The 23,869-nt window shown below is 39.8% G+C and overlaps 1 protein-coding gene across 1 annotated transcript in view; it reads right to left on the reverse strand.

Moving 5' to 3' along the window:
• WDFY4 (WDFY family member 4) overlaps positions 1-23,869 on the reverse strand; it is a 147,524-nt gene that overhangs the window by 116,838 nt on the left and 6,817 nt on the right. Inside the window, exons 3-13 of the mRNA XM_062579707.1 lie at positions 18,573-18,687; positions 17,867-17,970; positions 16,259-16,405; positions 15,421-15,610; positions 14,115-14,304; positions 11,898-12,058; positions 11,112-11,564; positions 9,381-9,485; positions 8,328-8,518; positions 5,319-5,926; positions 971-1,064 (exon numbers count right to left, since the gene is read on the reverse strand). Of these exons, the coding sequence (XP_062435691.1) occupies positions 971-1,064; positions 5,319-5,926; positions 8,328-8,518; positions 9,381-9,485; positions 11,112-11,564; positions 11,898-12,058; positions 14,115-14,304; positions 15,421-15,610; positions 16,259-16,405; positions 17,867-17,970; positions 18,573-18,687 (2,358 nt within the window). The remainder of the gene's footprint in view (positions 1-970; positions 1,065-5,318; positions 5,927-8,327; positions 8,519-9,380; positions 9,486-11,111; positions 11,565-11,897; positions 12,059-14,114; positions 14,305-15,420; positions 15,611-16,258; positions 16,406-17,866; positions 17,971-18,572; positions 18,688-23,869) is intronic.

The following is a 23,869-nucleotide window of genomic DNA, read 5'->3' on the forward strand; positions in this document are numbered from 1 at the left end:
GATGATGACAGGACTACAGTCATAACTACTATACTTGCTTTATGATGAAGCTTAGAGGTCAGGACCATGCTGTGTTAAATGGTTTCCCCCATTACATTAGGAACAAAGTTTGAAGTGACAAATATTCATATTCTGAACCATATTTAAAAAGATCGAGTTTCTTGGGCTCAGTTAGACTCTTTGCTTCCAGCCTCTTCCCCCCGCCCCGTATCAGGGAGCAAGAACTCCAGAAAGCTAAAGTCAAGGCAGTTCTCCCTAGATTTCCTTATTGTCTGAGCTATAAAGCACCGCGTGAGAGAGGACGAGGGAGGAGTCCAAGAACATTATTGACCTCAGCTCCAAAACAGAAGAGGACAAAAAGTGGATATGAATCATTCCCATGAAGGCTCTGGTTTTATTTGGAAGTAAACATACATGTGTCCATATGGAAAGAACTGGGTTCACTGCAGCATGACCCTTTTGTGGAGGGGAACCACAGGGGACCACAACTCCCACCCTATCATGATACAACTAAAGAGACCACCCTGTCAGGATTATTTCATTTACCTTCCTCAGTCATCCCAACAAAATAAACTGTTCCGCTTAGAAAGAGAGAGCACGCACGCACTGTTTCCTATGCTCCCCTCTATTCCTTGTGTCCAAATTCAATTGTGAAAATGGAACAAAAATGGACACCATACTTGTTCCACTGCTGCAAGAATCCTGGGACCAAGACCCATGCACTGCATCAGACAAGTACATAAATGCTTGGTAAACTGATGTCCACGAGCCTTCAGGGTGGTTTTTTTTTTTTTTTTTTTGTTTTTTTTTTTTTTTGTCATTGGAGTACAATGAAATTTGCACTGTTCCCCATGCCAGTGTACGTGAATTTTAGTATCCACAACCGCAAAGAACAAGCAATTTTCAGAAGTGAAGCCACAAAAGTAGCAGACCCAGTTTAGATGGTACTCTGGTATGTGCAAAGACTCACCTGAGAGTGACCCTCTTTGTATAGCTTTGGCAGCAATCTCACAATAACACAGACAGCACCTGGGTGCACAATGGCACAGCCTCCCATTTCTGACCTGCAGGAGAAAGATCCATAAGACTTTGGTATTATCATTAACAACAGCAAGGAGGGTCAAATCAGTGTTATAGTAGAGTTCAGCATTACATTTTCCTGGCTGTTACCCGGTTCAGCATTACAAGCTGAGCAAAAAATACAAATGACCTGGAACAGCTAGAAGCCTTCTTGGAGTAACAAAGACAGGATAGGATGCAACCTGCTTGCGAGCTCATGTCTCAGGGACCTGCAATTCAATGAGGTGCAACAGCCTCTTTAAATAAACTTTACTTTTGAAGGTACTTGCAGTACAGAAAACCACCAACAAAAAGTCTCTCATGAATCAGCCCAGAACGAATATATTTTCTATTTCCAAGCAGTTTGTAACTTTGATCAGGCAAGATCCTTAGTACTTTCTAAACATAATAGAAATAAGCACAGATGAGATAGTCTTGATGAAATCAGAATGTCACTATACCCTTCTAAGACCAGAATCTGCCTAAACCAGTACAAGAAAGTTGAATATCTGCACTTCCCCACCAATTTTCATGCTTGCCATATAAAACATCTGCACATTCAGGTGCAGGAAGGAACTAAGGCATCAAAATTACCATTGGAAAGGTCACTTATGTCACGACACAGGCTAGATGTCAGATACAACTCTAAGAGGAAGCCACTTCACAGCAGTAATTCTAGTGCAGGCATTGACGGCTCAGAGTGTGCAGAGAAGCATCAGCATTTCTGAGTGCACCTCTGAACTGGAGCTGTGATGTGCACTGTCAGAAGCACATCTGGCCCAAATAGATCCCGTGAGTGAAGCAAAGGCAGCATCTAACAGCCCTAATTAGACAGAAAAAAATAAAGCACAGAGTACTTTACAGGCTGTATAAAACAAAGAGAATAAGTAATAGAATGCCCCCCAAAAAGCTTTTATAGGGAACCTAAAGAAGAGTAATGTCTGTAATTAACACCTGTTAGCTATTTCCAAGACTTGGCTGATGCATCAGAGAAGCAAGTAATGTGTAGCACACTGCCACACAGTGACAGACAGTATTCCTGCACCCTCAAGGAAGATACCAAATAGAGCTTTCAATAAAATTGCTTGTTTGCTATATTTTCTGTGTAATGAATCAAAATTAGATCCAGTATAAATGGTTACTGCAACAGTGACTTTAGTGAGGTCTTACAAATTTGTAACAGACATGAGCGTGGGAAAGAGTTTTAAAATGTTAAACAAGAGAAAAGGACACACTATGATAATATCTCCTCCTCAACCTTTTGAGAAAAACCTAGGCCCATCAAAATCAATGGGATCAAAATTTCAGTCTGTTTTTCCAGTTGTGGTTGTGTTCCCTAAAAACAAGTTCATTTTCAGCCTAGGCCCACTGTAATCAAGAAAGTTAGCTACCAACTCCTCAAAATTTTCAATTTATCCACCTCCAATTCTGTGAGAATACATTGCAAAGCAATGTGCCCAGCTTTCCCAATACACAGTGTTTTTCCTAAAGACCTTGTCACTGAAGCAAAGCAGTTACCTCTGAATCTTACAATTTTTCTTTTATACAGAAAAAAAAATTGCAATCCATGTGATTGTATAGTAGAAGTAAAACATGTGAGCTAACTAGTCAGGAACATCAGAAAGCAAAAAAAGAAAAAAGTGATTCTTAAAAAAAAAACTTGAAATTGTTAAGATGTTACCATAATTATGTTTTCTTATTTCTGAGCACTACCTAACAGCAGGTTTAGCATTGTGGTGTTCAGCACAAAGCAAAGGATAGACTAGAGTCCCCAGCCAGCACCAAGCTAAACCTCAACTCCTCTGCTAGCACTGGACACTTGTTCTCCTTTCCAAGAATGAGCCTTATCTCTGTCCTTCTCCACAGTTTCCCAACAAACTCTCATTTTCTGGCTTACCGTAGTACAAAAGTTGCTTCCACTCGCCAACTCCTCACCCCTGCGAACATCCTGTTCGCCACACTCCCGCCTCAAGTCATCCACAGCACCCTGACACCACTCCATCTACCCCACCACTGTCACTGTGTGGAGCCTAAATTGACTCTACGCTGGCTGCTACTTAAAAGTAAGACAAATAAGAGGGCTTTGGGGATCAAATGAGATGCCACAAAGAAGCTGGAGAGCCGTTAGCACAGTGAGCCTGTGTGACAGCAGCTGCAGCAGTCATTCTGCTGGGGTGGGTGCAAAGGGGGGCTTCTATCCCCAACAGAGATCTGCCTCACTTAACACAGCCTGTGGCAAACTATCTCTAATCATCAGGAGCTAAAGGAAAAAAAAAAAAAAGAAAGAAAGAAAGAAAGAAAGAAAGAAAAAAAAAAGACTGTCACAGAAGGTGTTTTAAACTAACACAGGAGCAAAAACAGAGGGCTGTTTTTCGGATGGAAATAGAAGAGTCCATTCCCTTGTGGCCCAGTAGCTTGCAGCATCATTGACCACAGGACAGTGTAGAGAACTATAATATTATCCAGTTAAAATGCTGTTTTTTCTGTCTTAGTCACCAGCCCTTAGGACTACCAGATCACTGCCTTTCCCCTTCTTCAGGGGAAGTTAATGCATGACACAGGATGGGGCATCACTGGCTGCATTTAAGTTCCTTCTTTTGAACTATGTAGCCCAAGACTGAGGCCCTTCTTCAGAAGGAATCATGAGCATGGACTACAGCTAAGAGGAAGCTGCACTAGGGGAACTACAGGTTTGCAGGAACTCTGGGAACTTGATTTCTTATTATTTTCAGAAAATTTAGTGCTAGAAAAGGATATGGGTTCTGCAGCCCTGAAGACTGCCAGCTTGCCAGTACAAGGTCTCTGCTGTTTTTGCATACACTTACCGCTAGACTCTCTTCTACAGGTATCTCTAGTTAATCTGGATTCCTTCTCTGCTTCCACATCCCCAAAATCAAGGCAAAACCATCCCAAGCCAGATACTATGAACTGGATCCCAATTCATGCAATTAAATTTTCGCAAATGGTGTTCACTCAGACCCTGGGCAGCCTTGCAGCTCACACCCCAACAGAAAAAAAAATCACACACACCAAATTAAAGCTCTGTATTTCAGATCTAGTAATCTGGGAATGGGCTTCTAGTCCAGACACACTCCCTAGCAGCCACCAAAAGGGCGTAATGTCTCCCCCGGGAAACTCTTGTTCTCCATTGGATTTGGGCCTGCTAACTGCCCTGTCATCCAACCACAGCCATGGCTTTACACTGCCTGGCAGCAGAGGACAGAGTCATACCTCTGCTGCCGTTGTAACTGAGCTGTTCTTTCACCCCTATCTGCCCTGCACCTCCCTCACACACGGAAGTTGCAGGCTGTGGATTTCCCATGACCGCTGCCACCCATACACACTCTGCACATTGCCCTGGGCCTGTTTGGGAGGATGTGGAAGATCTGCTTTGTAAGGAGTATTCCCTCTGACCTAGCACGTCCTCTCCCTTGCTGAGTACCTAACACACAAGCTTTAGGCGCAGCTCAAGGAGCGGTGATAGAACTTCAAACACCTCCATGACTGGTATCAAAAATAAGCTGCCTGAGGAGCAAATAAATCTACTGCAATTTTTACAAATGCTTCAAGCAAACACAAATATGCCCAGAGATGCTTACTGTGCCTGCCTTAGTGCTGAGGGAGCAAGAGTTTTCCTGACTTCAATGACTGCTAGCTGTGACCTAAAGCTGGAAAATGACCAAGGAATATTCTAAAATAAGAGCCGAAGGAATCTCACATTTATAAATGGCCAACTCTACCAATTTATTCATAACTCCAACTAGAAGCATTTTTGAAAAAAAGGACTGGGAGATCCAAGATAAAGCTGCACAAGGAAGGGCAGAAGATCTCACAAGGTATGAAATGCAAATAATTCAGAGCTGACAGCTACATTGACTTTTGGTGCAGCCTTTCCTTCCTGTTATCCTTTATTATATCAGGCAGGCAACATGACTATTCCTTTTCTGATTTTCTCTGTTTCAGCTGTGTGAGCAAGTGCATAAACATGTGCGCGCACACATGCATGGGGAAGCATTTAAAATTATCTAAAATAGTTAATTTTTAATGTATCAAGTGACTGGAAGCAGTCTTCCACATCATTGAAAAATTCAAAATTCTTTGAGACAGGCTCAAGGAGAGACTAAAGGTAAACTTAAAGTCACAGCAACCTTTTCCTTACAACCCAGTCCTTTTCACCCACTGCGCATGCCAAAGTCTTCAGAATAACCTGTAAAAGTTTCAGGGTGCTATGTTGCATACGTAAGTAAATAAAGACTTACCTCTCTTCAGGGTTTCCCCATGGTCTATATGCTGAGGCAGGTAATTTGTTGCCTGGTCTTTTGAAAGTCACAAGATGCTCTTGAGCTTGAGGTTCCTCCCAGTCATCTCTTGATGTCTCTTCCATCTCTGGCTTTATCTCCCTGAAGTAGCTCTCCAGGTGGAGGGTCCCTTTGACCATGTGATCAAGAAAATTCAGAATCCATATGCAGTTTTTCAGCCACATTGGAAAAGGTTCTGAAGAACACAAAGCTGCATCCAAGAATTCTGCAAATGTCCTTGCCTTCTCAAGGCCCAAAGAGACTTGCCAACCTCCTTGTGTCCAGAAACAGCCAAGTGTCCCAAGATCCTCTGCCATCTTTTCAAAGAGACCATTTCTCTGGAAAAAGTTGCAGTTGACCGGGTCCAGATGAAGGGCTGCTGTTATTCCCTGAAGTGTGTAGAAAACAAGTTCCAAAACGCGATTGTGTCCAACTGCTGCCCACAGCCCAGATGGAGGGTCCTCCAGTGCACCTTCCATGTCTGAGAGAAGGGACAGGAGTCCATTGAACCCACTGCAAGTTCTGAAAGCTGAATGGCTCTTTGGACTCTCCAGTATTCTCAGCAATGACTACAAATGTTAGGAAGAAAGAAGACAAAAGAAGCACTTAAACCAATAGCACATAAAGGACAAAACTTCAGAATAGTCCCAAATTCAAAGTTAATAAAACAAATCTTTTATTGAAATTCTGCTCTTTGAGCAAAAATTGTTGCGCAGTTGTCAGACATTTGGCTACTCCGATCTATCCTCTCAAACACTCTCAGCTCTTAAGATTTGCCTTAAATAAATGAAAGCAGAGATTCAGCTGTAAGTCTCTCCATACAGAAACTGGAAAGAAGACACAGCTATCTTTCTCCAGCCCTGAATACACATGAAGAGGCATGCTAAACTTGCTACATTAAACTTATGACTGAATAGACCTACTCCAAGAAAACCAGTGAACCAGCATGGACCAAAAATACTGCAAGCTGCGGGCTCTTCTCAAAAGAAAGGCAATAGCAATTCCTTCTCTCAGTAGGAGTAAGTTTAAAGCTTGCACAGCAATTTGAAACAAAAAATCCACAAAGTCACATTCAAAACCAATGAATTTGTTAATTTTCCTGTAACCGCAATAGGTTTAGAGTAAGTTATAAGTGAACGCTACTTGATGATATCACACATGCATAGAAAACCCAGCGTGCTCCACTTGTAAAATATAAATGCTATGGGCCTGATTATGTCTCTATTCTGAAACAAAACCAGGAAAGCTGTTAGTTATAGTGATACAGAGTGAAGTCAGTGAGAAAAAAAGAGGACTGTTTCCTCATAAGCTCATCACAGGTTTCTCTGATGTTGCACAATCCATTTAATGAAGAAATTGCTTTTACAGGCATATGGGACCTTCCAAATTTGAGGTCGTACGTTTCTACATTGGAAAGGCATAATTTCACGTATAAAGTTTTCCAATAGATATCCTGTGAAAGAGTGAGTTCACTCTGAAGTCTGCTGAAGAAAGCATCTACCGTAAGCATCCCTCTGCAATAGGATCCAGGCCTTTGAGGAACTGTTGCCAGAACTGGAGGGGGGGGGGAATTATTACTGTCATTCAATTTTCCCTGATAATGTATCAAAACAGGCAGAGACTTCTGAATATGGAGTAAATTTAATAACTTAGAGTTGAAGTTATCAGGATAGCTTTAACACATTTCAGAGAAGGTCAGCAGTAACCACATTTCCTCCAGCTCTAACTCAGTTAAAATTTAATCGCCTATGAGCTAGTATTCCTCTGTCTTGAATCTATAAAACTGATGTCTGCTGGAAACCCCCTAACTTAGTTAACACTAACAGAATCCATTTCACATTCCATTATTTGTTATTCCTCATAATTGTCCACGTGCCACACTAGAATATGGCAGGGCTAATTGCATTTGGGCTCGGGCTTTAACAGCTAAATATATATTAGCAAATCAATCTGAATTTGTGTGTAACACAATCACAGTCCCAATGGATGTAAATAATAAATTCATTTGCTTACATTACGTTTTAATACAGTTATCATTTGTCAGAATTAGACACTGAAGCTGCATTTATTTTCATATTAGTTTGGACACTGTACTCAACTTTTCTATAGATACTGTTAAAAGTTTGGTGTTTCAAATCAAAGCTAAAAAATGTGTCAGATTTGGGTTTTTTAAAAAAAATAACATTTTTTTTAAATCACAAAAGCAGTTGCCATGTTGTGCTGAAAGATTACTTCATTTCACACTTCATAGAGAAGTTAGAGTGAAACTTCAAATCAGTGTTTAGAACACTGCTGCTTTCCAGTTTGATGTCTATGATCTAAACCAAAATAGAACACAGGGATTCTCTATCAGTCTTCAACAGGTTATGGATCAGGCCTTTTATAAGCTCAGCAGAGGCTATGAATAAGTCTAATTTCATCCTCCGAACATCCATAGGAGCACTTCTATTCCTCACCTCTATTTTTCCTCACCTCTGTTTTATCTCCAAACTGGTATATGCATGAAATTACCAAATTAAAGGACAACAAAGTTACGATTTTGGAAATCATACCAGAATCAAGCTGTTAATCTCCTGCCTGCCCCAACCTTCAGTTCAGTGCAATCTCACACCTCTACCTCTTCTCATATCCTTCTTCCCAACCTGCTTTCACTCATATTTGTTCTTCCCTTCTTTCTCTGTCACATTACATGTATCTACACATACAACTGAGTCCTAGCATTTGCAATTCCTATTTCTCTGCATTACTACTTGAGTCTTCAAAACACAGCACAGTATCATGTTGAGTGAAGGTGCTGGCCACATACACATCACTAGTGATTAACCAGAAACAAAAATTCGCTCATAGCTTTTCTTCTGCACTTGCTTTTTTGGAAAAGCACAATGCTGGCAGTGAGATTAAGAGCCAGTTGCCACAAGCCAAGTAATTTCAAAGAAAACAACAAGCCAAGTGGGAAGCCACATTAATTACCTTCAGCAGATCTAGTTTCAGGTGTAGTTCCCCTTGAGTAGAAGAACAGAGGGCCCCAATAACAATGCTCATATATTCTTCATAGTTGATGATGGATAGCTGCTCCAAGATGCTGAGAGTAGCACTTCTGTAGCACTCATCATCTAAAAATATCTTGATGTATGGTACCATCCCATAGTCCTTTAAAACAACTGGGACAAATAAGGTATCATTTGTTACTTTAACTACCCTTACTTGTAGTTTTCAGAGGCAGATTTTCACTATTGTGTGCAGTGCTACACTTCTATAAAAACAGCAGGAGAGGCAAGAAGAAGAGCTAGTTAAGCTAAAAGTCACAAACTGAAGGGCACAAGAACAACCAGGGACACAAGGACTCTTGATGACCATGGTTTTTTATCAGAGATGACAGCTTCCCAGTACAATGGGCATGGGAAGAAAAGACTCCTAATTAGTTTTATGCTTAAACATTTTCTCAGTTTTTGAAGGGAACTGCATGATATGGTAGTTTGTGACAGCAGATTTCTACTGTGTGAAATGTTGCAAATGTGATAATTCTGGGATTTGAGAGTCAACTGAGAGGATTACAGCATTCAAAAGATTCTTTTATCCTGTATTACGTTCCACAAGATTTCGCATACACATACACCTCTCTTAGGTGTGCCAATAACAAACGCATGAGTACAAATTACTGTCTGCCTGATTGTGTCAAGATTTTTAATAGATACTATAGAAGAAAACTCAGCTAACACAATCCATAAAAGTCACATGCACAATTCTGTTTTCCACAGCTAACAGCCAAATTTATTTTCTACATAAACATTTCAGGGGTATCCACATACATGAGGCAAGCAGGCGACTACTGGGGTAAGGTCCATTATAAACATGTGAATGTCTTTGTAACATTTATTCCAATATATAGTCATCCCTACACTTATAGCTTTCCTTCTCCACTTCTCAATGAAGCACAGAGTCAGAAAATTTGCTGGTGCTTCATAAAACGCACCTCAGTCACTTATCAAGTATCACAGAGAGAAGAGTCATGTCATTTCCTACCAGTGTTCCTCACGGACCCAACAGTAAGGGCAGCCACCATCTTCAGCATCACTGCATTTAATTCCTTCTCAGTGCTGTCTTCCAGGCCAGGCACTTGGGTTCCAGCTGCTCGTGTATTAAAAACGACAATACAGTTTACACAAGGCATGTGGCTACCATAAAATGAAAAAAAAAAAAAATCTCCCAACAAATTCCAGTTCTGTTTAACACTGTTTACAGGCTACTTGAAACCTAAAATAAGCAACAAAATACAGACAGACATTTTCTAGTGATTAGGGTCTAGCTTGGGACTGAGAAACAGCTCTGTTTTTTACACTTTGCCACACAGATCTCTTGTATGACTATAGGCAGAATCTGTAACAGCTGTGCCTTCATTTCCCATCTGTAAAACTGATATGGATTTATCAGCTTAGTGACACCTAGTGAAGGAACATACAAATAAAAGGAAATTAAAAATTGTGAGGTGCAAAATGGTAAAATATTTTATCAACAGAGAGTATGTAAATGCCTAAACTAAAAGTACAGAGCAGAAACCCCATTATTTTCAAATCTAAAGACCTTGAAGTCTGCAGAATAAATTCCTGGAAATCAGGAGAAAAGAATAGCGATCCCTTCAACAATACTTTCCCACCCATTTCTCTTCAACTTTGCTGTATAAAGGTACAAATCATCCAGTCATTCAATCACTTACTCAGTACAGTTCAAGTCATGAAGTTATCTAATGCAGTGAAATTTATACAAAGGCAGAAGACAGCTCTAACATCTGCCAACTGATAACCAGAAGGTAAGATTTCAATAACCATCATATTTATCTTGACAGTATTTAAATGCTGTAGTACACACTCTGGTATCAAAAATGTAAAAATAAGTTTCCTTGCAGGTAATGGATGTCTGAACTCTGCTTACATTACAATTCATATTTATTCTGTTCCTTGGAATAAATGTATATAAATTACACAATTATACTTGTTACATCAAAAGTTATATCTAGAACTTTGAGAATGTGTTTGGGCCCCTCCCCCTTTACTAACTGACCATTAATCTGAAATTCAGAGGCATTTACTGCTTGATATAGCACAGATACTTCTTCCATACATTTAGCTTTCTGTAAAAGAGCAGTTAAAAAACAAAAAATCCCTAAACACAAAGTATGTGAGTCTGTGCCACAACTCAGCTGTATCCCACACTTACCACATCAGGACTATTACCTTCCTGTTTTCAGAATAGAAAATAACTACATCAGATAACAACAAGTAGTGGTAATTGTGGGTAACAGTTGGCCAAAATTCTAGAAATTGCCTTCCACTGTCACTCCCTAAGAATAAGTATTACTTTCAGGGAGAATAAGCTGTGCAGAAAACTGACCACAGAGGACATCTGAAGTCAGAGTTCTGTCTCTTTCTTCCTCCACTTTGAGCTCAGGGACCCAGAGAACCACAAATTGAGGCCAGTTTAGAAGCGTGAGCTGTATGGCACCCTCCAGAGTAATTTGCAGTACACTAGTGAAGAACAGAATGAACTGCTAGCAGAACAATAAAGAATTAGGATTTCAGAGACAAACCAGTCTGGCATAATAAAAACATCTCATGAGTTTCAACCTAAGCCATGTTGCTTCCAGATAAATTATATCTGCTCAGTATATAAAACTTACAAAATGATTGTACAAAGAGGTTTATTCATTCCTATTGATCTGTCTGCCTTAACAGTCACTATGAGTGCCATAAGGTGTACCTGACTTCCTCAGGATCTTGGCTTGCTTTCTCAGAAGTGCCAGCAGTAGGCCTAGGAGACCAGAGTCCCGGAATATGTCAGAGAATAGCAGGTCCTTCTTTGTCATGCTGAGAAGGCACTGGAGAGCTGTTAAGGTGCAGAATGGCGCTACATTTTCTTTCACTAAATATTGAACCTTCTTCAAAATTTCATGGGGGATGTAGGACAGGTCTAGCACCACTGATGCCATCAGCTTGAAGAACTGAACCTGGACCATGCGTGGTTTGAAGTGGATTATATCAACAAACTGGTTGATAGGTTGTAGTGTCCATTCCAGGAGGAAGAAGTTCACTGCATCCCAGGCCCATATGGTATCAATTGCTGCTAAGATCCTCCTACAGAGGTGCTCATCATTACTTTTCTGGAAAACAGACTGCAGCACCTGAAAAGCCTGGAGGTTTTTCACTGTCATACCTGTGAGATAAAAGCACGTGAGATCTTTTTTACAGCAATGTTATCCATGACTCACTGCAATAACTCACCATAACTGTAAAGTTAAATCGTATCTAAGAATGTAAATACGGGTAACAGACCCAAGCGACGTGACTGGGAGGCATGTCCTCAACCTGGGATTAGACTCTACAGCTGGCATGGTCAATTCGCTCTGATGTAGGCAAAGTTTAGGCTCTTGCAGCGCCAAGCACATAGATCAGAAGATCTCATGCTCCTTTCTCCATCTTAGATGCATAACACACAGCAATTCATTTTTCTGCAACTCGCCTACGTAGCCACAAGTATATACTGTACCAGAAGACCGTGCTGGTTCAAAATTAAAGTGCGGTAATTGCGGGTGTGCAATATTGCCAGAAACTTTCAGTTCAGTTTTTCCACAGGTTGTTAGGCAGGTCAGTATGTCCAGAATCTCTTCTAAATAGGGGTCTCCTTCATTTTCCTGCAACCCCTCACATCTAAAAACAAAGGTTAGGACTGTCATATGATCATGCCTCAATAACACTTTCAATACACTACTGTGTACTGAGCACAAGAGCTACCCATAGGACTCCCCATATCCAGTCTATCTTACTGTCTTTTCATCTTATTTCTATGATTCGTTTAATCATCCTACAAACAGTAACTCCACATTGTGGTGCCACATCCTGGGTCAGAACAAAGAAAAAAAAAATCAAAACCAAAAAAGAAAATTGAAGCAACAATGTCAGAGTCTTCTGAAAAAAAAAGGAGAGTGTAGTTTAAAATTCAATTCAATTATATATACGTACATGGGAAAAAAAGAATAATTCTCTCAAGAGTGCTGTTTTGGTTGTAAAAAAAATAATAAATTTTGATGAGAGATTTGAAAATTAAAGCAGACTTTTCACATGTTTTTTCTGATCCAGGCCAAGATTACACTTCCAAAGAAAAAGTAGACATACATTTGGTAAAGGTAAGGGATCTTCCAGATGAGGTAGCTAACAGAAAAATCTTAAAATTGAGAAGGGAAAAAATATTGTTTAGTCTGAGCTTTGTGAAAGAACAGTAGTATCTGGGTTAGTGGGCGAGCAATAGGCTGACACTGGAAGTTAGGGAAACCTCTCAGAAGAAAAAAAGAAAAGAATTATGGTGTCTAAAGAAAAATACCCATGTTTGTTTCAAGCCAGCCAAGGGGAGGGAGGGGGGGAGCAGGGCCAGGGCAAATGCTAGCATCCATTTTCAGCAGGGAAGAACCAGACTAGCAGGATTATCTTTACCTGAAGAAGAAATTCCAAACATGAGAGCAGGGAAACTTGCTCATAGAAAAGAAATCAGGAAAGAATCTCTCTCCCTTCTCTCTCCTTCCTCCCTCATCAACCCTTCCCCTTCTCTCCCCCACCCTTTCTGCCAGAGCATAAGTTAGGGAGACAAATCCGAATGCCTGAAAACCTGTATGTTATTTCTCTCCAGTGTAGCTGCATCATTTAAAAAGAAAGGAGGCAGTCATAGCCCTTACTGATGCAACTCAGCTGTTTATGCCCTTACATGGATAGAGCTTCATTAGAAATATTCATCTTAGCACAGTTTACTTCTGAGGGAAAGATGGACAAATTATGGTGTCTAAAGAAAGGACTGAGCGGGGAAAAAAAAAATCAAACCGGAAACAAACCCTTTTTCTTTTTGTAGGTCAGTAACTTTGTACAGTCCAAAACATCATCACAAATAATACTCATCTATGGACATCTTTGGATTCACTATCCAAATTACAATAGTCTAGATCCAAATTACAAGGTAACTCCCACAGCCTAAGCTACTGATCAAGAACCAATGTTCTAGCAAGTGTTGGAGAGAAAGTACAAGGAAAGGAAAAGCCATAATAGAAATGACAGTGGATCAAGTGGTGCTCTCCTCATATGATATTAAAGAGTCAGAACAAAGCCAGTGCTTCTGGGAAAAATGGCATAAGGCACAGTCCTGACGACAAACTCAAGAGTCTGATTAGACTGTACAAACATCAGTGGGAGTAAAAGATGCTACTTTGTACTTTTGATTAGGATAACTAGTGAGGTTTTATACTAGTATGTTCACATTCATCTCATTTCTGAAGATTTTACCCATTTCAGATAAGGTAAGTTTGGGGTTTGTTTATTTTTATTTATTTTCTTTTTGTGCAAAGAAATTTGCTTTCTCTCCCTAGTTGGCTGCCTTCTTGGATTAAGAGTTCACTTAACTGAAATAAGAATGAAGTGTCTCTGACCTTGAGCTCTTTTAATACTAATAATTGATGAAGAGTTGTTGTCTTGTAATTGGTAAGCCCCTACTCAACCTCTAGACTAACTTCTCCTAAAGTTAATTAAGGAGAAGTTAAGCAAGCACTGCTTCCTCTCCTAAAACAGCAACATGGTTTGTAATATCAGGGTTGTTGTTACTGGCTTTGCATCCACACAGAATTACCTAAGTGTTCTACATTTTAAAACAGATCACCATATCTTCTGAAAACAAAGTTCTACCATCCTCTAGAAACCCACTTAAAAAAAAAAAATCTATACTTGCCTGAGTAAAATTTTTAGCAGGAGTTGGTAGCCATCATTATTTTCAAACTCTGTTAATAAAGCCGATGATAAGGGATAGGAGTATTTCACAAAACACAAAACGATACTAACAGCTTCACACACATCATGAGCAGGTAGGGTATCAGCCAGTTTAAAGAGATTCTGAATAGCTATTTTAATGCAGTCCACAGCTGTGGAAACAAAAAAAAAAAAAAAAAAAAAAGTTATAGCAGGTATTTAAGGACTGACAGTCAAACAAGTGCAAAGTAACTAGCAAAAATTGAATAATTTGCTGGAAAAGTTATTTCCCAATAAAATAGAGTTAACTTTTTCTAGAGAAAAGGCAGGAAGAGAGATGAAGAAAATCACATTCAGAGGCTACATGAAGAACATTTCTTTTTCTTGAAGCAGGCATACATTTCTTTGCTTAACCCCTAAAAGCTGATTTAGCCTCAGTAAATGCCCCATCCATCCAGCAAAACTGATAAGCAATGAATCTGGCTGTCTTAGTACAAAGCAAGTAGAGGCCAAAACATTTAATTATCTTGCACTAAGTCAACCACACATTCTGTGCAGTGTTCACAGATTAATTCTTTATTCAGTAAGACAGGTGTAATGCAATACATGTATCTTGCTCTGAGCAATGAAATTTAGTCCTCCTCATCTCATCTGATGACCAATCCTTCCTGCAGAGCTTCCAAATTTCTAAGCAGTTCACTGCACTCAGGAATAACTATTATTCCTCAGTCTTCCAATCTCACCCAGGAAACCAAATTAAAACAAATCAAAAACCCAAATAAAAAACAATGAAAAACTACAGTGATGCTTTTCCTTCTAAGAAACTGAGACTAGTGACTTTTACACTTCTTAGTAACAAGGAAATTGCTTACTCTCATAAAGCCTAGGAAAAATGAGGGTATCAGAACTAATCATGACATTGTCTCAAAAGATACAATGTTGAAGGCATTACAAGAGGAACAGTATTTAGTGTTGCTAAGCCTTAGACCTGCATGTCAAATCACATAATTTAAAAAGTAATACATCTTGTGGTTGCCTGCATCAGTGGGACTGGGTGGGACAGTCTCCTGCCTATAATTTACTTTTTCATGTAGAAAAAAAAAGTTAAAAATCAGCTTCCAGTTTTTCTATCAGCACTAAATAATGTTCCTATCTAGAGAGTGAAAAGCCTGTAATTTGCAGGTGATTGACTATCAGATGATGTAAGTCTTTACCCAGGGAAAATTCTTCTCATGAATTCATTCTCAGGACAAGTATGAGGAAATAAAAAGCCAGATTACTAATCAAACCTTGTAGATACACAATGCTGTTCTTGGTCTGAGCCTTTGAAATGGTTCGCAGCACACGGCCGGTGGGTACTTTCCATGAAGGGCTACACTGGTCCCACAGGGAAGCTGTCGCTATAATCAATGACTGAAGTTTATCAGCAGCCAGAAGTTCCTCTACGCCTTGTTCCTCTTTGTATATATTATGCATTATCTGAAAAATGAGCAAACATCAGCTGCACTATACATGCCTGCAAGTATCCAGGAGATATGCAAAAATCCAATGGCCAGCAGGTACCCAACCTGACCATAGCTGTGTGCACCCACTGGAAACTAAAGTAGCACAAAATCTCTGGGCAAGATCACTATACAGCTCACAGGAGACTGTAGCATGATGGTATCAAAGCCCTCCCAAACACCTAAACACAAGTGAATAAAAACTGGATGCTGTAAATTAGATCCAACAGAAGAAGAAAAAAAAAATCAAATCACTGGTTGTTCCATCCATCAGCAGTTTTGGCTACATTTAATTGCGGTTTGGGGGAGGGTATTACAATTTGATACTGATGTCTGGGGAAGGATAGAGTGAAAGAAACAAGTAAAACTGCCTTTAGGATATTCTAAATGGATTTCTTTTCCAATTTAAAGTCATGCTATTTGTTTAACAACAAAATGAAAGCTATAGCAGTGTCATCTCAAACTGGTTCAAATGTCACCAAAGAAAGGATTGAATTTAGAGGCTGAAAAGCATTTAACAAGTATCAGGAAGATCGCAAAAATATAACAGTCACTAACCCCAATTCAAAGTCTGAGTGAATACCCAAGTGCTAAGGGCAAAGAAACAGCCCGAGAAGCATCTCACCTGAACAAGCATCTCCCGAGTTTGACTGTCATCCTCACTTGTTTCTCCATCACCTTTGCCCTTCTTCAGAGGAAAAGTAAAGAAAAGGTACAGGCATTGCATCAGAGCAGCTGGAAGGCCAGATCCAATGATGTTCCACAGAGTCCTCTAAATAAGGAAAATAAAAATCAGTCTCTCCAAAAACTGACTGCACTTTCCTTGTGTTTTTACACATTGGTTGCAGTCATGCTACATGAACAGCTATTTAAGTATTTTATTCTTAGAACTGCTGTAGAGCACACAAGCATGGCAATCACGTATCACCACTCTGCAAATGCATTTGGGGGAAGCAAGCACACTGACGATGTGTTGCCAGCTGTTCCCAGGACTTCTCGCCCCTTCTGAACTAGGACTTTGACAGAGTTACTAAGTACAACCTGCATTAGAAAGCCTGCAGGAGATAAAGCATCTAATTTGCAAACTAACCAGCAGCCAAATAGTGGTAAGCCCTAGAGCAGACTGCCTTCTTTATCATTAGTTCACTGGTCAGCCTACAGTTATAGAGGCTTGCTGTGTTAAAGCACAAGGTCTTTGTTCCATCCTTGGCATAGCATAGTATCAATTAGCTGTAATGCCTTTATATTTTTAAGCAATTACTTCTAATCGTAGCTTTTATAAATGAAAAATTCATTCTTTCCATAGGCCTTGGCTTTTCTTTCGGGACTTAGTTTCTTCCAATCTCCACTATGGCCCAGTAAAACTTAAAGAAAAGAGGAAATGTCACAGTATGGTTGCTTGGTAGGTAATAATCGCAATGACAACAACAACAATTAGCAGCAAACTAAACAGAAGAGAGGGGTTTGTGACATAGTTTTGTCATAGGCTGTGCTACAGAAAAAAGGCAACATGTTTTAAATCTGCAATAAGCACAAAACCCACCAAGAATTTTGTGCTGTGACTACCAATGTATAATTTTATAGAGCTCTTTCCCGTGACACAGATCATGTCCATTAACAGCTGACAGTAAGATTTTATCTTCATCTATCCTAGTAAGATGGACACAAACTGTTCAGCTCAATGCTGGAGACAACTGCACCCCTTCTACACCACTGGCAGGTTGTATTGCTAATGTCAGTCAGCATTCAGGGCTGCTGCACACGTAGGGTTTATTAAATGTTCTGTAGTGCTTCAAAATAAGAGATTATCAAAATGAAGAATCTAACCACAGTATTATCAGACAGAGGTCCTTGCTTAGTCATCCTCCCTGATATGTAAGCTGAAGTTACAAAAAAAAAAAAAGGCTGAAGAGCAGGGATACATTTTGAAGAAAATCAGAGGAACACTGGAAAAAGCAGCTGCCTATGATCAAATCAAAAGTGCATCTGACAGAGCACTACCTGCTCTTTTTTAAAAGCCTAGACTGTAAACCTAGTGGGAAGTCCTCTGACTGCATATTCTGAGCATACTGATGTTCAAAGCACTGAGGACAGCACATACATTAAGAGACATAGATGTTCAAATGCTGGGGTGGCTGCTCAGCTTCTCAGAACTAAAAAGGAAAAAATAAAACCAAAGGGGAAAAAAAAAAAAAAAAAAAAAAAAAAAAAACTTTGTAGTCACTTCTCTTACCAAATCAGTCTGTGAGAGGAGGTACACCGATTTCAGGAGCACGTAGCCATCTTCTACTTCCCTTTTCTGTTGCAGCAATTGCTCCAAGGCTAACCGAGCTTCCTCTGTTATCACAGAAACATAAAATTTCAATTCCTTAATGAAAGATGAAAATACTTTATTGATCCTTTTTTAACAGACCTGACTAATTAAACAAAACTACAGTAACAGAAGCCCACTGAAATAAATGGAAGGACTTAAATGGATCTTGATCAGGCACCAGGCTCAGGCCAGCCAATGTAAACTAGATGTTTCACAAAATTACAAGCTTCACCAGGAATACCTTCCAAATTCATCAAGTCTGCCAGCTGACCAAGGCAAAGAATATCTGATAGCAAACATGAAAGTTACACGTGGCTAGCAGTACTTATCCCACTAATAAAATTTCTCAGAAGAGTAAGTGTAACATGCTATTTTACTGCATTTGTCCAGTATTGTAGATTTCCACCTGCAAAGGTCCCAAAACCATGGTCAACATGGTATGCATTCAAGCCCAGATTCAGTGCAATTCTCAAATACCAGTGCTAGTTCACACCAACTAAACAATCAAGAGTTGCTACATCTAGCATTTTCTCTCCCCCCTTGTGCATAACGTAACATTGATGACAACTGAATGACTGCATAGCCCCAGAATAAGCACACAGTGGATGTGTCACACGATTATTACCTCCAGGCTTGCCATTAAGGTTCTTCTTAATCTCTTTCGTCAGGAGTTTGGAAACTTCACTGGCTAATAGCGGAATGCTGGGAAATAAAATTATCCCAGCAGATTGTTCCCAGGCCTGAAATGCAAGCAGGAGCAATTGGTTGGATGCTTTTGATATAGTATGTCTTTGGTGTATTCAGACACACTAATATATGTAAATAACAAAGTTAATATAGCCGTCCAAAATTCCCTCCTCCATCAGCATCATCAGGCAGTGCTTGTCAGACAAGCAGGAGCCTAACACTAGTTGAGTCAACTTGTGACTACCTTTTGAATCATGTAACACACTTGCTAGAGAACACTGACATATTCCCCAATGCATACAATTAAATTGTCTAAAAGGATTGTCATAGTCAGTGCACCACTAATTATTTGTATGAAAAAGTATGCTAGTCCCTTTCCAAATACAACATGCACACTCTGTACCCTGCAGAAGTTACAGCTGCAGTTGTTCAAGAGTTTTCCATAAAAGCATTTTCTTCTTCAAAAACTCGTCTCCCAAACTTGAAGGTCATCATTAGCAAAAATGGAAATTTTAATTAGGTAAAAATAAAATTTAAAATGTATTTTCTGTGTTCAGCAAGTCATTCTACAATCTCAGCTACTTAGAGATTGAACCAGACTGGAAGCGCTTCTGGAGCACTGCAAGAGATCTATAGCAAAGAAGCTATAATAATACAGGTCCAGAAAGTACTTCACTGCCAAAGCTCTCTTGAAATTGAACTATTTCTTTCAGATCAACAGGTTGATTTGACTAGCTGGAAAAACAGAAGTAAATAAATAAAATCACAGAAAAAAGCCAAAATCCTTTGGATATTTTTAAAGCATGCCTAAATTCTATCCTTACATGGGATGAAAGTAAGGGCCAGAAAACCCAGCATTTCTTGCAGGACAGAAATAACCTTTGTTACAAACTAAGGAAATGAAACAAAGCATGGAAGAAGAGCTGAACAACAGCTATACCCTAGCCCTAAAGGCACTGGCTATCCTTTTGCAGCAATAATATGAGTTGATCAGCCCATCTGTCTATGAGGTTGAGAGCTATGTATGCTGCAATGCCAGGAGTGACACTCCTGCCTGGTTAGCAATTTACACACCATCTTAAATTATGAGCATAGTTCACTTCTCTTACAGAAAGAGAAGCACTCCTGAAGTGTTGAAATTATGACAATAAACATTTACTAGCCCAGGATTTCTAAACATTTTATATGCTATAATATGCACCCCTAAACACAAAACTATTGTCCTAACTGCATAGCTAACAAAGTAAAATAACGTTTATAAATTACTTGTTCAAGAATGGACAAGCAAGTCAATGCGGAACTGACAACAGGAACAGCAACATGACTTGATTCAGAGTGGTTCCCTGCTCTGAATCTGGCAAAAAGATCCCCTATTAAACGTTCCTTTGTCCAGACTTCTAAAAAATAGTTTAACTCCAAAAGTAATAGTAAAAAAAAAAAAAATTCCAGTGGACTAATGCTATCGCATTCAGTTAGCTTCCCCAAGTTTCATTATTTTTTTTATACCGAACATCCAATATCACAGACACTAGTGTATTACTTAGCAGAAATGCTGCAATCACATCCAAAGATCAGGATGGGACACCTTTGTTTCCAGTAACCTTAACAAGTTCCTTTATAACAATGTATTCTTTTAACAAGTTCAATCCAGAAAAAAATAAAGATGTAAGAGTGAGATGATGAAAGGAAGGTAACAAAAATAAGGCAATTTTCCTAAAATAATCTGGAGTGGACATCCCATAATACTGGCTGCTAAGAAATCAGTGCAACTCTTTGAGATGCTCTTCTACACATAGATGTCATCCCCTACCTTTGCTTTCAGTTACTTGTTCATTCTCTGCTCTGAAGGCTGCACATGGACAAGTTATTTTTTCCCCAAAAAAGTGACAGTTTTTTGCCACACCTGCAATCAAGCAAGTAGAGAATACCTACAACAATCAGGACAGCATTTTCTCTTTGCTTTGTTAGATGTAGAGTGCACTGCACTGACTTTTCTGAAACTGTGTCCAACCACATTTATTTTGGCTACAAAAGAGTGAAATGCAATTGCCAGTATTCCTATCAGTTCATTTTTAATAATATTAAAAAACAGGATAACTGATTCAGATTCAAATCAGAATCAAAATTCAGATTTCAGTGAAAAAAATAGCTTCAGAGAACTTCAGTCACAGCCACAAGGTCTGCTAGTGACTCTGTATCTGATGCAGAAAGCAAGAAAAGATCTGCAAGGAACAAAAACTGGCTAGGAAAACACAGCGACAAGAAATCCAGCCACTTAAAGATACACTATGCCTGTCATTATGCTACATCCTTTCCAGAAGGAAATGGGAATAAATCGCTGTTGCTTTTCCTTGAAGACAGTAGCTTTGAACACTTCAGAGAATACCAGTGACACTCAGATTTCTGGCAACAGAAAGCAGTTCAGACTGTAAAAGTTCAGACCGTATCCAGCAGAGAGCAGCAATCACAGGCTCACAGCAGTGCTACGTTTGTGCAAAAGCCTACTCAGTCCATCTCACTGCAGACCAGGCCTTTGCTGTTCCTATTTATAGTCTTATGGTTTAACTTTATGTGGGTCAGACACTAACATCTAGAATATGCTCTCCAGTACAGACAGTCCCAAATCAGTTCCATATTCATCTTCGTGCCTATACAAAATCTGCATCTGGAAGATCAATCTGGTTCCACCCCAGGATATCTGCCTTTAAGGGGAACTCAAAAAAATTCAGTCTGATCTGATTTTTTCCCTCCTCTTACGCTTGGCTGTTTCTAGGTGTTTAATATTCTGCTGCAAGTTCCCTCTCTGCTGTCAGCCTCTGTCCTTCCTGCTTTGGGGAGGGGGGGCGGGGAGAAACAGGCAGCAAATCAGGAGAACTCCCAACAATTTTATACAGGGCACTAAGTCAGAAGAGCCTATGTGGAATTATAGACCCTGCTGCAGTGTCGAGGGGGATGACATATCTCCCTCTGAGGCCCTGAGGTCCTTTCTGGAGATATGCTAGCTCAAAAGACCAACCATATAAAACCACATTCTGATGCTTTCATCATTCTGAGGCACCATGGAGAAAAGCTACAGAGGTCACATTAACATGACTCCCAGTTGGCTAACATCTTTCTCCTACACCTGTTCCTCCTGCATCCAGACATCAGTGAGTCATAAGCCCCCACACCACAACCATGGTCCTGGTTCGTGCCTTCTCTCTCCAGCCAGAGTAAAAGCCAAAGCACTAAGACAAAAAGACAGAGATGCACTAGTACCTGAGTGATGAAACAGGGAAAGGAAAAGCCAAGAATGAAAATCCTCCACAGAGAAAGAGAAATTCTGCAGAAACCCCAGTTAAACAGGAAGAAGAGGAGTCAGCTCCCACAGCTTTACCACAGGTACAATTTGAACCAGGACATGTTTTCCCAGGCCAGACCCGGGGCTTAGCACAAAGCAGGAAGCTCTTATGCGAAGGAAAGGAGTAGAAGTCTCATGGGGAAGGATATGATGACTCAAAGCTAAAGGGCCAGATCCTCCACAATGTACTTCTAAATCTACGAGGCAAGGCCAAAATGCTCTAGCTATACATCTGAACCTAAACACCTACACAGCAATGCCGTTCCTTTCTTTCCAATTCATCTCGGAAAAGAGAGGGAGAATCTGTGTCCTAGGACAGAAAAGCAAACATTAAGCCAATAAAAAATCTGCATCTACCTTGTCGATACATTCTGAAGTCATATCTTTTAGGAATTTAAAATTCCCTATTTGTGGGCATTACTACAATTCAGGAAATCATTTTCCACAAACCCTTATGCATATGAACTTCAGCTCTACAGAAGGCAAATGCATAATGAGTTTGCATATTTACAAAATAGTCAGTGCCTCGGTGACAATCAGCCTCGTGAGGAATTGCTGCCTTTCTACCCAGATGTACTAAACTTTATTTTTCCTCAAGTGTGATTGAGCATAAATACATGATTTCTTGCTTTGCTGTCTCTAAACTCTAAGTTCATAAGAATTCTAGACTTTTGTAGCTTTCTTTCGTCACTTTTGTTAGTAACAACAAGCCTTAGCCCTTTGAAGGTTTTGCTTTGAAAAAATGACCTTCCCATAAAAGACATTCTTGCTATTCATACTTAATGATCATCACATCTGAACTTACTCTATATAACCTTACCAGGTAAAGACTTGCTTATTTCATGTTCATCACAGGATGGATAAAGACTAAATTGTGTGAAACAGCTGCAATGAACTCAAGAGACATTAAGATGCAAGAATTTAATTTCCATTGAAAATTTGAGGTAGAAAAACCTTAAGAGGAGAATTTCACAAGAAACCCAGAGAAAATTGCTCACAGAGGAAAGGGCAGTTTGGAGAAACTATCTTCTTCTGTAAAGCTATTTTCTTTGAGTGAATCTATACCCTCAAAGGATTAAGGATGTGTATTCCCTATGCAGATCAAAGGGAGAAAGAAGACAGGGGTTCTGAAAACTTAGTTCTAAGAAAGGAGTAACAGATGCTCCAAGCAAAAGGGCTGCATTTCACTGCTATGCTGTGTCTGGGAAAGATCTGTAATATTTGCAGTGAGCTATTTAAAAAGTGGATTCATGGAATAAGAAGGTGCCTCTCTACTGAGAACTGTAACAGTATTAGTGATCTGATCTAACTTTGAAGAGCAGTCTTCACAGACTGAGAAAGAAATGCTGCCCTCTGCAAAGCCAGGATTTTTGTGAGCTGATAAAGTGGTGGTAAGCTCTGAAAAGCCAAGTCTGTCCCAGAATTTGTAGTGTCATACGCAAGGAGAGAGAGATTTGTTTTCGGTGACACAGGCACCTAGGTGGAAAGCAACACTTCTGTCCAAGCTGGGCTTTGGTTCAGGAGGGGCACAATTCTATGCAAACAAATTCAGAAGCAAAGCGGAAGCAGTGAAAATAGAAGCTTTTTTCCCAGTCATTGTATAAAATGTCTGTACAGTGTCTTAGATCAAGTGAAAAGGCCACTTCTGGTCTGAGACTCTTTTGCAGCACTTTTGCAGCCTGTTCTGTTCATTTTGTCTGCACTACCTTTGGCCAGGGTAAGTTTGTGCTCAGATATTACAAAGTCTTTGCTGCAGATGTCACCAGGTCCTATCCACTCAATCCGCGCTTAATCTGTTTGTATCACACAGACACGAAAGGGTGGACCTCTTTCAGTGCCGTTGACTGGCCCCGGCATCTACAGCCATTTCATAGTCCTACTCTGCACCAAGATCA

The sequence above is a fragment of the Rhea pennata genome, chromosome 7 (genome assembly GCF_028389875.1).
Source record: "Rhea pennata isolate bPtePen1 chromosome 7, bPtePen1.pri, whole genome shotgun sequence".
Lineage (NCBI taxonomy): Eukaryota > Metazoa > Chordata > Aves > Rheiformes > Rheidae > Rhea > Rhea pennata.